The sequence below is a fragment of the Periplaneta americana genome, chromosome 15 (genome assembly GCF_040183065.1).
Source record: "Periplaneta americana isolate PAMFEO1 chromosome 15, P.americana_PAMFEO1_priV1, whole genome shotgun sequence".
Taxonomy (NCBI): domain Eukaryota; kingdom Metazoa; phylum Arthropoda; class Insecta; order Blattodea; family Blattidae; genus Periplaneta; species Periplaneta americana.
In genome coordinates this window covers 92,259,637-92,272,286 of record NC_091131.1, presented here as the reverse complement: position 1 = coordinate 92,272,286, position 12,650 = coordinate 92,259,637, and the positions used below count along the sequence as shown (strand labels likewise).

At 37.0% G+C, this 12,650-nt stretch overlaps 1 protein-coding gene across 3 annotated transcripts in view; it reads right to left on the bottom strand.

Moving 5' to 3' along the window:
• LOC138715199 (platelet binding protein GspB) overlaps positions 1-12,650 on the bottom strand; it is a 1,124,434-nt gene that overhangs the window by 120,662 nt on the left and 991,122 nt on the right. For 2 of the 3 annotated variants that reach the window (XM_069847835.1, XM_069847837.1), the window contains one exon: positions 3,345-3,621. In XM_069847835.1, coding sequence (XP_069703936.1) covers positions 3,345-3,621 — 277 coding nt within the window. The remainder of the gene's footprint in view (positions 1-3,344; positions 3,622-12,650) is intronic. The other variant, XM_069847836.1, reaches the window with a different exon arrangement.

The following is a 12,650-nucleotide window of genomic DNA, read 5'->3' as shown; positions in this document are numbered from 1 at the left end:
ATTGCGCAAGTTATTTACTTACATCGTATTACACTCTGTATATACAGTATATTATCCACAGTAATACAGAGACAATAATATTTCCTTTGCAAAATAAAAATAAAATCATTAACCTCTCGGAATCAAAATAAATAACTTTCTGTTTCAAGAAAGTGTGATCTTTATACATTAACACATCAGATTAATTTTATTGTGATAATTTTCTGGACTTTTTAATTGTAATTTTTGCAACCAGTTTTTCAATGTTCAAATGCAGTGACTGGGATACATTTAATTTGAGACTATGCGTTAAGTTCGTGTTTCCCAAGGAACTTCTATATTTGATTTTATTACTTTTAATTAGAAAAAAAATAGTTGTTTGTATATGTATGTTGATCCAAACACATATAGCATACGTGCAACGAGACTATGCAGCCTTGGAAATCTACGAGGCGCGTCCAGAAAGTAAGTTTCTCTAGTGCCGTTTACAGAAAGAATACACAATTTCATGGAAAGATTTAGTGGAACACATACAGCAATTGTTGAGCTATTTTTCAACATATTCCTCACCGGGAATGAGACATTTGTCACAGCATGGGATTAAGTGAGAGGTAGACTTCTCCGACACAGAAATACAACAGTTGATCCCACGGTATGACAAATGTCTCAATTCTGTGGGGAATATGTTTAAAAAGTAGCTCAACAATTGCTGTATTTGTTCCAATAAATCGTTTCATGAAATTGTGTTTTTTTTTTGTAAACGAGCCCAAAGAAACAGACTTTCTGGATGGTCCTCAAAGACTGAGAAAAGTCATTGTAAAAGTAACAGCTTAGGCTCTGTTCTCTATTCTCTACTGTTCCATTTATCTTTCAACATGTGACACTGGAGCTCCAAAAATTTCATTTGATATACAATCGCAATGTCTTTTGAACTTAATGCTTTTTGCACATAGGTTTTTTCTTGGTGCAGAATACAATGAACTGATATTAGCTCAACTGTTACAAGAGGAACAGATTTCACCGCAATACCTCTACACCAGCAGCCATCAGCTCAGAGCATCCTGGGGCTAACGTCTCTTACTCGCGGAGAACACACTGCACCATGGTGAATTCGTAGCTGCTAGCGGGTATGCTTTCTACCTCTTCCGTGCTGCACGACGGGGCACACGGGACGGCTCCGCTTACCCTTTACCCATTTCAGCGAGTGCTGACAACCATTGCTCTACACTGTATTTTCCGTACTCTACCGCAACATGCTACACTTGCACTACGACGCGAAGACGTTACTACTACTGTACAGCCAGTGCCATCGTTTCTGGCGTGTGAAATAAGTATTAGGGACGTTGAGAGCGAATATCTTATTTTTGCCACAAAATGTAGGCGAGAAAGCTGACAACTGTGATTGGCAGATTGCTGACGTCACATCTGTTTAGGAGGTGGTACACTCTCAGCCGAAGAGGCAACAGATGCCACTGACTGTACAGTGTGCCTACTAAAAGACACACTCCAGAAACGCGAAGTGCGAGTGTCTTGCCTTTGACGCAGTGGGCAGATTGCTGACGCGACGTGTTGGGTGGTACCGTTCTCAGCTACACTGGCAATAAGTGCTCACTGACTGGCTTTTTACTCAAGGACACGCGCCAAAAACGCTGGCACTGGCTATACAGGTCTCGTACTCGCTGCATATACGTCGCAAGTAGGGTGATTTGTTTAGGACTGCTCTATCAAGTCAGAATTTGATATATTTTAACTCTGCTGCGCAGAATATGGGAGGCAGTAGCTTCAGTCATGGAGTTTATGTTTTGCTAACACATGGAATGAAATAGAATATCGTTTCGATGTGTGTCGTGTAATGAACAGAGCACACATAAAAATTTACAACTGTAGTTAAAAGTCTCAGTTATTTGTATTACTGTACGTACAATAATTTCGCACTACAATAAATATTTTACTTGATATTTATTTTTCTTTTATTGGACACAATTGTCGATCATCCGGTATTACAGCTTACTTTTCATACTTTCTCAGCCGATAAGGCCTACGGCCGGACGGGGAAGTTGGAGTACGGGGTTAACTAGTTTTGACCTGACTCTCACGTGACACAGTTAGTATTGTTTGAACAGTGCAATTACACGTGTACATTCTGCTAAGAATAAATTACAAATAATAGGTCTAATTATTCCATTCCACATCGGGTGTTTATTTACGATTCGTATCTCCGTACTGAATCCTCTCGTGATGCCAGGAGATTATTTCAAGAGAAATTTCCAGGTGATCGACTTTCAAGTCGTGATACAATTCATAAATTAGTTAATAAATTTCGGAAAACGGGAAGTGTTTAAGATAAGAAGCTTAGAAGGCGATGTACGGTGCTCACAGAATAAATTCTTGATGACATTGGACAACGCCTGGAAAATTCTCCTAAGAAATCTCTTAGTTGTCTTTCTTAGCAAACGGGAATTTCTTACGGTTCTGTACAAAGGGCTACGAAGTTACTTAAGTTAAAACCCTATAAATGTACTTTGGTGCAAGAACTTAAACCGAGTGATCCTGCATTTCGGATTAGATTTTGTGAATGGATTTGAATGAAGTGCATGACGAAGAAATTGATCCTAATCTCATTTTATTTTCAGGTGAAGCGTGGATTCACCGTGTTAATTCGCAAAACTGCCGATATTGGAATTCCGAAAAACCTAATCTCCTCCATAAGGAACTCCTTCATGACCAGAAATTATTAGTGTGGTGCACACGATCCCTTGATTTAACCTCAAAATATCAATTCAATTTCTCAAAGAGAACTAAGAAAGGTGATCGGTAATTTCTAAGCAGATGCTAGAAATGTGCGGGCAATGGAGGCAGGCAGTTCTAGTATTTTCTTGTGTGACATAGGCAAGTACATAACTTTTAAAGTGCAATAGAATTTTATTAGACAGCCACTCTAGTATAACAAGTAACCGCTGAATCACGGGCTCATGTACTGCTCGGCTGGCGGGAAGCGATAGCTTATCGGCCGGCACAATCCCTGCTGCAGCTCCGGTCAGAAGATAATTGGATAATCCAGTAGTAGTGTACTAGCTAGACCTTTGTAAGGTAAGATATAGGGAGCGCCGTTATCAGGAAAGTACCAGAACTCTACTTCTCCATTTTCTGTAGGCCTTCATGGCGCATACACAGACAATATTTATTTTATTGCTAGTAATTATCGAGAAGGCAGTAACCTATCTATAATAGAAAGGTATTTTGAGATAATACAGTCACCTCTCAACGAAATACTGATTATATGGTAACTTCTCCTGTAATCCCCAGCGTGTTGCAGTCTTGTGTCACGATAAACTGTTTCCTGAAGCGCTTAGAGCTGTACTCACCCATCGTCCTTGTTGGGGGCCTTCTCGAGCTGCGGCGGAGGGTGTTGGGGAGGAGGCATGCTGTAGCAAGGCCCGGGGGAGTAGCCACTCGACGCTGGCGCCGGGTAACTGGTGGGTATCGCCCCCGGGTAGCCCGCGCCACCGCCCCCGCACGAGTACACCGCCGTCGGGTAGGGTGTGTAGCTGTTGGCCGGGTACTCAGCCTGAACCCCCGCCATGGCGTAGCCTGGGTGCGGGCTCATGGGGGCGTACCCTGAAACAGGCATGCAGATGGGGTCTGTGGTTATTATAGTGAGTCCTTGCTGCCTAGCTGTTCAGAACACTTCACAATTACAAAAACAATAGGCTTACATAGCACCTGCATTACTTTTTAATGAAGATGATGATGGCATTGATAATATTACCAGGGCATTCAATAAGTAATGGCAACAATGCTGTCAATCAGCACTCCTAGCGGTGAGCATCGAAATCTTTTAGTATGTAATAGAGGAGCGATTATTGCATAAATGTGGAATATTAAAAATCTGTTACTGATTTGTATTAAGTATCCCCAAATGTTTTAGTACGTAATAGAGGAGCGATTATTGCATAAATGTGGAATATTAAAAATCTGTTACTGATTTGTATTAAGTATCCCCAAATCTTTTAGTACGTAATAGAGGAGCGATTATTGCATAAATGTGGAATATTAAAAATCTGTTACTGATTTGTATTAAGTATCCCAAATCTTTTAGTACGTAATAGAGGAGCGATTATTGCATAAATGTGGAATATTAAAAATCTGTTACTGATTTGTATTAAGTATCCCAAATCTTTTAGTACGTAATAGAGAAGCGATTATTGCATAAATATGGAATATTAAAAATCTGTTACTGATTTGTATTAAGTATCCCCAAATGTTTTAGTACGTAATAGAGGAGCGATTATTGCATAAATGTGGAATATTAAAAATCTGTTACTGATTTGTATTAAGTATCCCCAAATCTTTTAGTACGTAATAGAGGAGCGATTATTGCATAAATGTGGAATATTAAAAATCTGTTACTGATTTGTATTAAGTATCCCAAATCTTTTAGTACGTAATAGAGGAGCGATTATTGCATAAATGTGGAATATTAAAAATCTGTTACTGATTTGTATCAAGTATCCCAAATCTTTTAGTACGTAATAGAGAAGCGATTATTGCATAAATATGGAATATTAAAAATCTGTTACTGATTTGTATTAAGTATCCCAAATCTTTTAGTACGTAATAGAGGAGCGATTATTGCATAAATGTGGAATATTAAAAATCTGTTACTGATTTGTATTAAGTATCCCAAATCTTTTAGTACGTAATAGAGGAGCGATTATTGCATAAATGTGGAATATAAAAAATCTGTTACTGATTTGTATTAAGTATCCCCAACGACAGTCTACAAAAACTGGCCAACACATCCGTTGCAGCAGAACGTGCCATGATGACGAAGTGAAAGTGGGGGCTGGGGCACGTGGCGAGAATGGAGCACTCAAGATGGACGCACGCGACCATCATGTGGGACCCATACATCGAAAGAAGGAACCAGGGAAGACCACGACTTAGATGGGCGGATATGTTTGTGAAGACGACGGGCAAACAGTGGTCAAGAAAAGCAACGGACAGATCTCAGTGGAAGGAACTATAACTAATACGAACTAGAAATGGTTAGGAATGCTACAGTGTATAGTGTTAATAGTTACAATGACTACTAGTGCTAGATAGTATACATTAGTTTTAAAGGTATACAGACCGACAAAGTGAAATCTCGCCTGGAATGGCTCACCAGGCGAGTAATAACGAGCCACCCCTTTTATAGGAGGTCTTTGCCCTTCACGGGACATAATGGCTAAATTCATTCATTCATTCAATATCGCCCTAAAATGTTCAGTAGGTATGAACAAAAATTCTTCATAAAAATCCAAGTTGCAAGAGTAAAAAAATGCAATCCAATGCTTTACGGCATTACAAGAAGCTTTTGGAAGAGAAGTCCTACCATACTGAACTATTGCAAGATGGGTGGAAGCGAGGCATTCTTTTGCAATCAAGAATTTACATCCAATGAGTTTTATAGATTGATCAATGAGAGAGATGTCCAGAAATGATACTGCAAATGATGCCCGCTGTCTTGCAAAGATTTTCAAACGAATTGCTGACATAGCAGAGGACTATATTTGAAGTGTGTAATGCCAAAATAACAAAAATTAATTTAGTATGGAACAGTAACTATGTTGCCATCTGGTGTATAAAGAAATGCAAGAATAGAATAAATTACAATTACTTACTAAATAGAAGAGCAAATAAGTGCAAACATTCTATACCTCTAAAACTGTAGTTGTTAATGCCTTTTAATTACTCTAAGCAGATGCATTATTTCATTAATAAATCATTTTTAAGAAGATATGTTTTGCTTTTGACGATACCAACCGTAGTACCTGAATGAATGAATGAATGACTACTGAATAAATTAATAAATGCACCAATCAGTGAATTACTGAATCAGTCAATGAATCGATTAATGAATCCATGGATGAATTAATAATAGAGTCGATGGATGGATGATTGAATGATCGATTGAATACAGTGGAAGAAAACGAATTATCAATTAAATGTTAGGCATACACGATGATAATCGCGTCCTTACAAGGGCCCTTGAAAGTCCTTCATGGCTCAATGTAGTCTGCCTTTGATTTCACTCACAAAAAGTGAGAAACAAATCGAATATTCGTTAAACCGAAACCTGAGACACTCCGCGAGACGGAAGAGCTTTGCATACTGACTACAGCGCCAGGCGTTCAATAGCAATATATTATATAATTTCTATTTTTCGTAACCGGTTGTGCACAACTCTAGTGATGTAATAACCACTATGCTCCGACCGCTTCTTTTCACTCCCGGGAAAGATCTATTACGATAACATATGGAATAAATTTATAAAATATTTTCAGGATAGGTTTAAGAGGGGGCCAAACTGCTTCGAAATTCGAAGTCTGTACAAATTTGAAACAATAGCAGTGTCCAATATTATCAACTTTGGGTAACAGAATTCAAATAAGGAGCTTAACAATAAAATTCGTATGTTATAATTTTTGTCGCTTTTATTCCAGTAAACTTTCATTGAAACAAAATGAGGAAAGAGATATTAGTTGCAACCGGTTCTTCCGCGTTTTGTGTCTCCTTTCTGCGGAGTGCATTGTGCTGCGTCTCGCAGAGAGCGAGGGAGCGACGTCATCATACGACTCCACACGACCCACATGGTTCCAGTGGACGTTGTATCAATGTTCATTTTCAATAACGGTTCCCCTAGGTACCATTGAGAACAATGTCCGTCCGTACATGTTTTGTCCAGCCTCCAAAATATTGATTAGGCTTATAAACAATGAGTAACTTTTTTAAACGTACCTAGTACTATATATGTATGTGTAGACTCGTGGTGAGTTTTGAGTTTTTATTATTATTTTTTTATTTTTTTACCTCCCATTCGTCGGTGGTGAAGAGGAGTGAGTTTGAGGGGGGGTGTTGGTGGATGAGAGCAGTAGAAATGAATATGTTCCTACCCTAGGGGTATTGTCGATGTGCCCCTTTTTTGTGTTTGCCTACAATCCTACATGGTCAATGCACATTCCCTTGCTGACTCCTGCCAACACGTATTCGCACATGTATAGTACAGTCAGACAAAAATATACATATTTTATATAAATTTTATCATACCGATTCGAAGGTCTTTCTTTACCAATAGCGTCTATATATTAGTGATTTATAATGCTCAATGGGACATTTGTTCCATTAAATTTTGTTCAGCTGAATGCCGTGTTCACTTCGTATATTATTTGCGCACATATTGGTACAAGAATGGGAGCTGGCTATTGGGTTTTCTTCAAAACGTACGTATTCAATTCCCAAGCCACCCTCAATCCTTTAGAGATTTTTATTCGGGCGCCACAATTACGCAACAATTAAAATCAAGTCCCTACACAATCGATACATAAATGATTAAAATTCAAAATATGAATGGGTGAAAGCGTTTCTGGCTGAAAATACAGCAGACTTGGGTTCGAATCTCAGCATCTAAATATATGTAATTTCTTTTGTTTTTACCGTATCGTATTAAACGCTGTTTTTTTAATTCCGGAAAGGAAATATGGGTGAAATGAGTGAACTACGTGTGGTCATGCAATATTAAAGTTGATACTGGTCAGGCAGTCCTTTATCAGCCACCAGATTGAAAAACCAACCTTAGTTGAGGAACTAGGTCTCGCCCAAAGCCTCACCGATGTTACTCACTGGTTTATGGCTATGAACAGCACAACAAATAGAGAGAAAAGAGAAAGAGAGAGAGAGTTGAATATGGCCGGTATTTCATCTGATATCGTCGGAATTCATGGGCAATTTTATTGTACATTCTTTTATGAGATGACACGGATATGAAATAATGGGAATACTTATATTATAACATAACAAAATTAAGAGTATTGATGTAATAAAATTTGTAAAGTTGAGGGAAACGGGGTACATCGGAGAAAATCCTCATTCTTTATCACAAACATAATTATTACTCGTTCCATCACAAGAAAGCCTTTCCTTATTACATTAGAAACGTCTCCTTCGCATCGATGTTTTATAACCGCTTTTGTTACCGCTTACAATAACAAGCGATACTGAAGCATTTCGGATGACACATTCAAGGGATCTTTGTACACTATAATAATATTTTAAGACCCAAGTCGAGATACATGGCAATTATATAATGTACCTCGGGTATGGAAGTGTCTGATATCTCACTATGATGGTATCGGCATGACGCAGGGTCACCGCTAAAGACTTCTCAGGGCAATCACAAGACAACATACACCCAGTCTCGTGAACGGAAGATAAATTTATTCCATTGTCCATGACGGGAATCGAACCTCGGGCCGTTTCGTTGGGAAGTACACTCTCTATTCACATAGTCACAATGGCGAAAATGTTAATGTTACAGACCAGAAAAGAAACTAGAAGATAAATAAAGTGTCACAACATAATTAGAAATAACGGGGAAATATACAAAAATATGGCCAGAACATATATCTCTAGACTTCAAGAGAAATCTTGGAATACAGACCAAGCGAAAGATCAGTGTACCATCAAAAGAAGCTTTACAGTGACCATTTAAGTTTTACAAGTACAAACTGCATAGGTTACACTCGAAACAAGCAAATTATACTCAATGATCCATTGCGGTGGAGATAATTCTATGTACGATTTTTCTGAATACCTTTAAAAGACTGGAATAATAAAATTATATCTATAAAATTGCTTTTTGTTCGGTATTTACACGCATAATTAGACGATTTATTCATTTTGTTTTATCTCAAAGTGTCCTACAAATACGCATCTATAAAATCTAGGAATAAGAAATCAAACTAACACATATAAAATAGAACTATATACTAGGGCATTCGATAACTAATGGCAACAAATATTGTAAATCAGTGCTCCTAGCGTTGAAATCTTGTACTACGTATCCTATATAATAAAGCAGCGATTGTTTCGTAAATTTGCAATATTGAAAGTCTCGAAGTAGCCATATTTTATAAGTACAGTGGCTATTTCTGATTTATAGTATCATATATCATATCATATCATATCATATCATATCATATCATATCATATCATATATCATATCATATCATATCATATCATATCATTATCGTATCATATCATAACATATCATATCATATCATATCATATCATATCATATCATATCATATCATATCATATCATATCATATCATATCATATCATATCATACCATATCATATCATATATATCATATCATATATCATATCATATTTATTTATTTTATTTTATTGCTAGTAAGTTTGAAATGAATACATGTTAATAAACAAAATGAAAGATAAACTAGCCCACTCCTGAATGAGTAAGACTTGTGCTCAGGAGGGGATTCCAATAAAGACAAAAATAAAATTAAAATTGAGAGTGAATACATATTAAATAGCGTTTAATATGTTTAAACCCAAACTATAAATCCAATACAAATTTTTTATTAATATATTAATTAATATCATATATTATGATATCGTATCATATTCTTATTAAAGGGACTGAATTGGACTCAAATGACGTGAGGTCACCACGAATCTAAGGCTTACCGTATTCTACTTTCTTCTTACAAAATTGTGAACAGTTTGTTGTATGTATAGTTTGTAGATTACACAACCTGTTTGTTGGATTAAAAAAAAAGCTGGCCGCTTGGAAACAAGGTTTACAACAAACAGAGGGAGAGAGACACACATGGAGAGAGGAAGAGAGCGAGAGAAATGGCTGCTGCAGCTTTCCCCGTTACCAGCACACTTGCGCGGCTAACCGCGATAATTGCCACTAGGTCATAAAATTCGCCCAGACTCGTTGAATTGAAAAATGAAAATTGCCAATGTAGTAACCCTATACACGAAGAGAGGGGTGAACGGGTCACCCTTAACACGTATAGGTAGCGGTATATATAAAATGAATTGGTCCCCAGCCTCCCTCCTACCCCTTCAATTCAATTTCTCTTCACCCCCTGCCAACCTTTAGCCCCCATGCCTCCATCCGATATGACCAAATTAAACACCAAAAATAAGCGTACAATTTTGAGTCCTCTTCCTGGTTTCTATATTATCTGATAGACCAGGTCGTAAATTCACTTGATTAATTTGAGGTAGAATTATAGACAAAAAAGTGACATCTATGTACTAATACATAAATACACTAAACACGCCGTTTAACAGCGGGAATATACAGGGCTGACAAGCCGTTAGTCGGAGCGATAGGGCGACCGGAGACCAGGTTCAAATTCCAGAGAGAAAGAGTAGAATTCATTATCGACAAAGTCTATAATAAAAATATGGTACAAGTGAGAGAATTAAAAGAGTGATGAAAAGGATGAGATGGGAAGCCAAGAGACACAACTCACAACTAGTAGAAGAATTGGTACAGTGATGGAATGTTTAAATATAGAACATAAACTGTAGGACGCAAAAAAAAGAAGAAGAAATATTCCAAAATACTGTAAAATCTGCATTTAAGTACCCTTTTTGCCAGACTGCTAGTACACACGTCTATACACAGATCTTCCTGCAGCTACTATTATATAGACCAAATAAAGTGAACAAAGTCTTTCCCTGATTATAAACTTTTATTACTGAAAACTACGCTGGATATTGGGACATGGTTTTCACCAAATCATACCTCAATCCTCAGAGTTTTCATGGCTACACCTCAACATGTGTTACATTTGTTGTCCGGAGAACGTCAGATCGAAACCCGATTTAATGCCATGTTTTCGCCAATATCTCAATTTTTCAACCCCAAAATCCCATAATTGTCTCTGTAGATTTTTCCGGAGGTATGAAAAATTGTCTCATCATAAAAACAAACTTGTTTAGGCAAGTTAAAATCACAATTTGTTTTAAATGGGCGGTAGTCATTGACACACGCCATTTTAAAACTATTCAATTGGCAATGGCGGTTGTGTGAGAACAGCTGAACAACTGGAAACAGAAGAAACATTACAAAAATACTGCTGTTTCTGAAGAAACGAGGAACAAACAAAGAAATGAGAGAATCAACTTTGTAATCTGTAGTCTATTCGACTTTGAGTATACACATGACAGAATTGGATACATCAAAGTATCCAGTAATATCAATGGATTAGTAAGCCACACTTCTTCATGGACTTCAGCGAGATTCTGTTCCTCCACCAACAAGTCCAATCTACCCAGCACAAAAAGTGCCAATAAAACAGAAAAAGAAATCCCAGACTTGGAAAAAACGAAGCACTACATCCAAAGTGAGCATACGGCATTTTATGAAGATCTTTCCAGCTGGCCTACAAACAGCAATGCAACGTAGAATGATTGAAAAACAGTACATCCCAAGTGAAATGACTGATTTATCTTCATTATTTATGATAGTTTCCTATTTTTGTTTCCATTTATCATTATTATACATTTTGTTTGTTGATTATATATGACTTTCAGTAAAGTAATTCAAGAACATCACTAAAATATCTGTACCTTATTTGATTTAACTTCTTATAGAACTGATTTTTAAAGGGCGTTTTTCCTATTTTAAATCTCAATAAAACCATAAATATCCACATAACGCGTATAGTTACTTCAAAAAACGAAAAAAAAAGAAGAAAAAAAAAAAAAGAAACTTAACCTAGACTATCAACCCACATGGCCGTATTACATTTCCAGATAGTTTTCCTCTAAAATAGTATTTTTTTTTCAATTTCCCACAAATTTACTTTGCCTGACTTACGCCCTTTTAATAAAGATGATTCAGATGTAATAAATAAATATACACAAACTGCAAGACCATGTAATGGGAAATATCTACAAATAAAATACCAAAGAAGTTACAGAACTACAGATCTCTAGGCAGATTAGATGTTAAACTTATATGAAGACGTGTAATTTGAAGATGGAACACTTGTATGGCCTAATTTATATTGATTTTAATGATAGCGACAATGGAGAGATTTGAATTTGTATCTACTGCGTCAAAATCTGGATGCTTCAGCAGCCATTAGGCTAACGAATAAATGAATTTATACATAAATATATCTATACATTCCGCTTAAAGAACATTTTTCTCCCCGCACCGTCTTCTTTCCCTTTTATAGAACATGGACAGCAATTGCTGCTATTCAATCTTTACTCTGACTGCTTAAGTATGCGATGCCATGTTAGCTACATTCACCGCACATTGCCGACTAATTTGATGGCGAAATGAACGAGTTGCAGTTGCTGGATAGCAATTATTCCGCAGGAATGATACCCTAAGAGGCTGTTAGCAGAATGGAATGAACGCAAAACACGGGTTATAACTCATTGATAGTACATGCAGTTTCTTTAAAATTCAAACATTTTTACATAACTTACTACACGGATTACATGACAATGTTCCTTGTTCGAGAGTACCCGAGTATAGGACCAAGTACTCGAGATTTTTTCAACAGCAATCAGAAATTCTCCTCCTCCTCTAGCATCGGGCCCCTTCTCTTGTTGTCCCATGCACTCAGTCTTACTAATTACATTCCCTAAAGTGGGGATAATTCTCTTCTCTAACAAGGAAAAGGATATGCTGCTATTCACTGCATTAGACTACTTTACATTCTTGTTTCCCATCAATTCAAACAGCATCCAATTATTAACAAATAGCCAAATTATACGCAGTGAATCTATATCGATGGACACGGCCGGTACAAGTCAATCGAATGGGTTTCTTTTATTTTAAATTTGT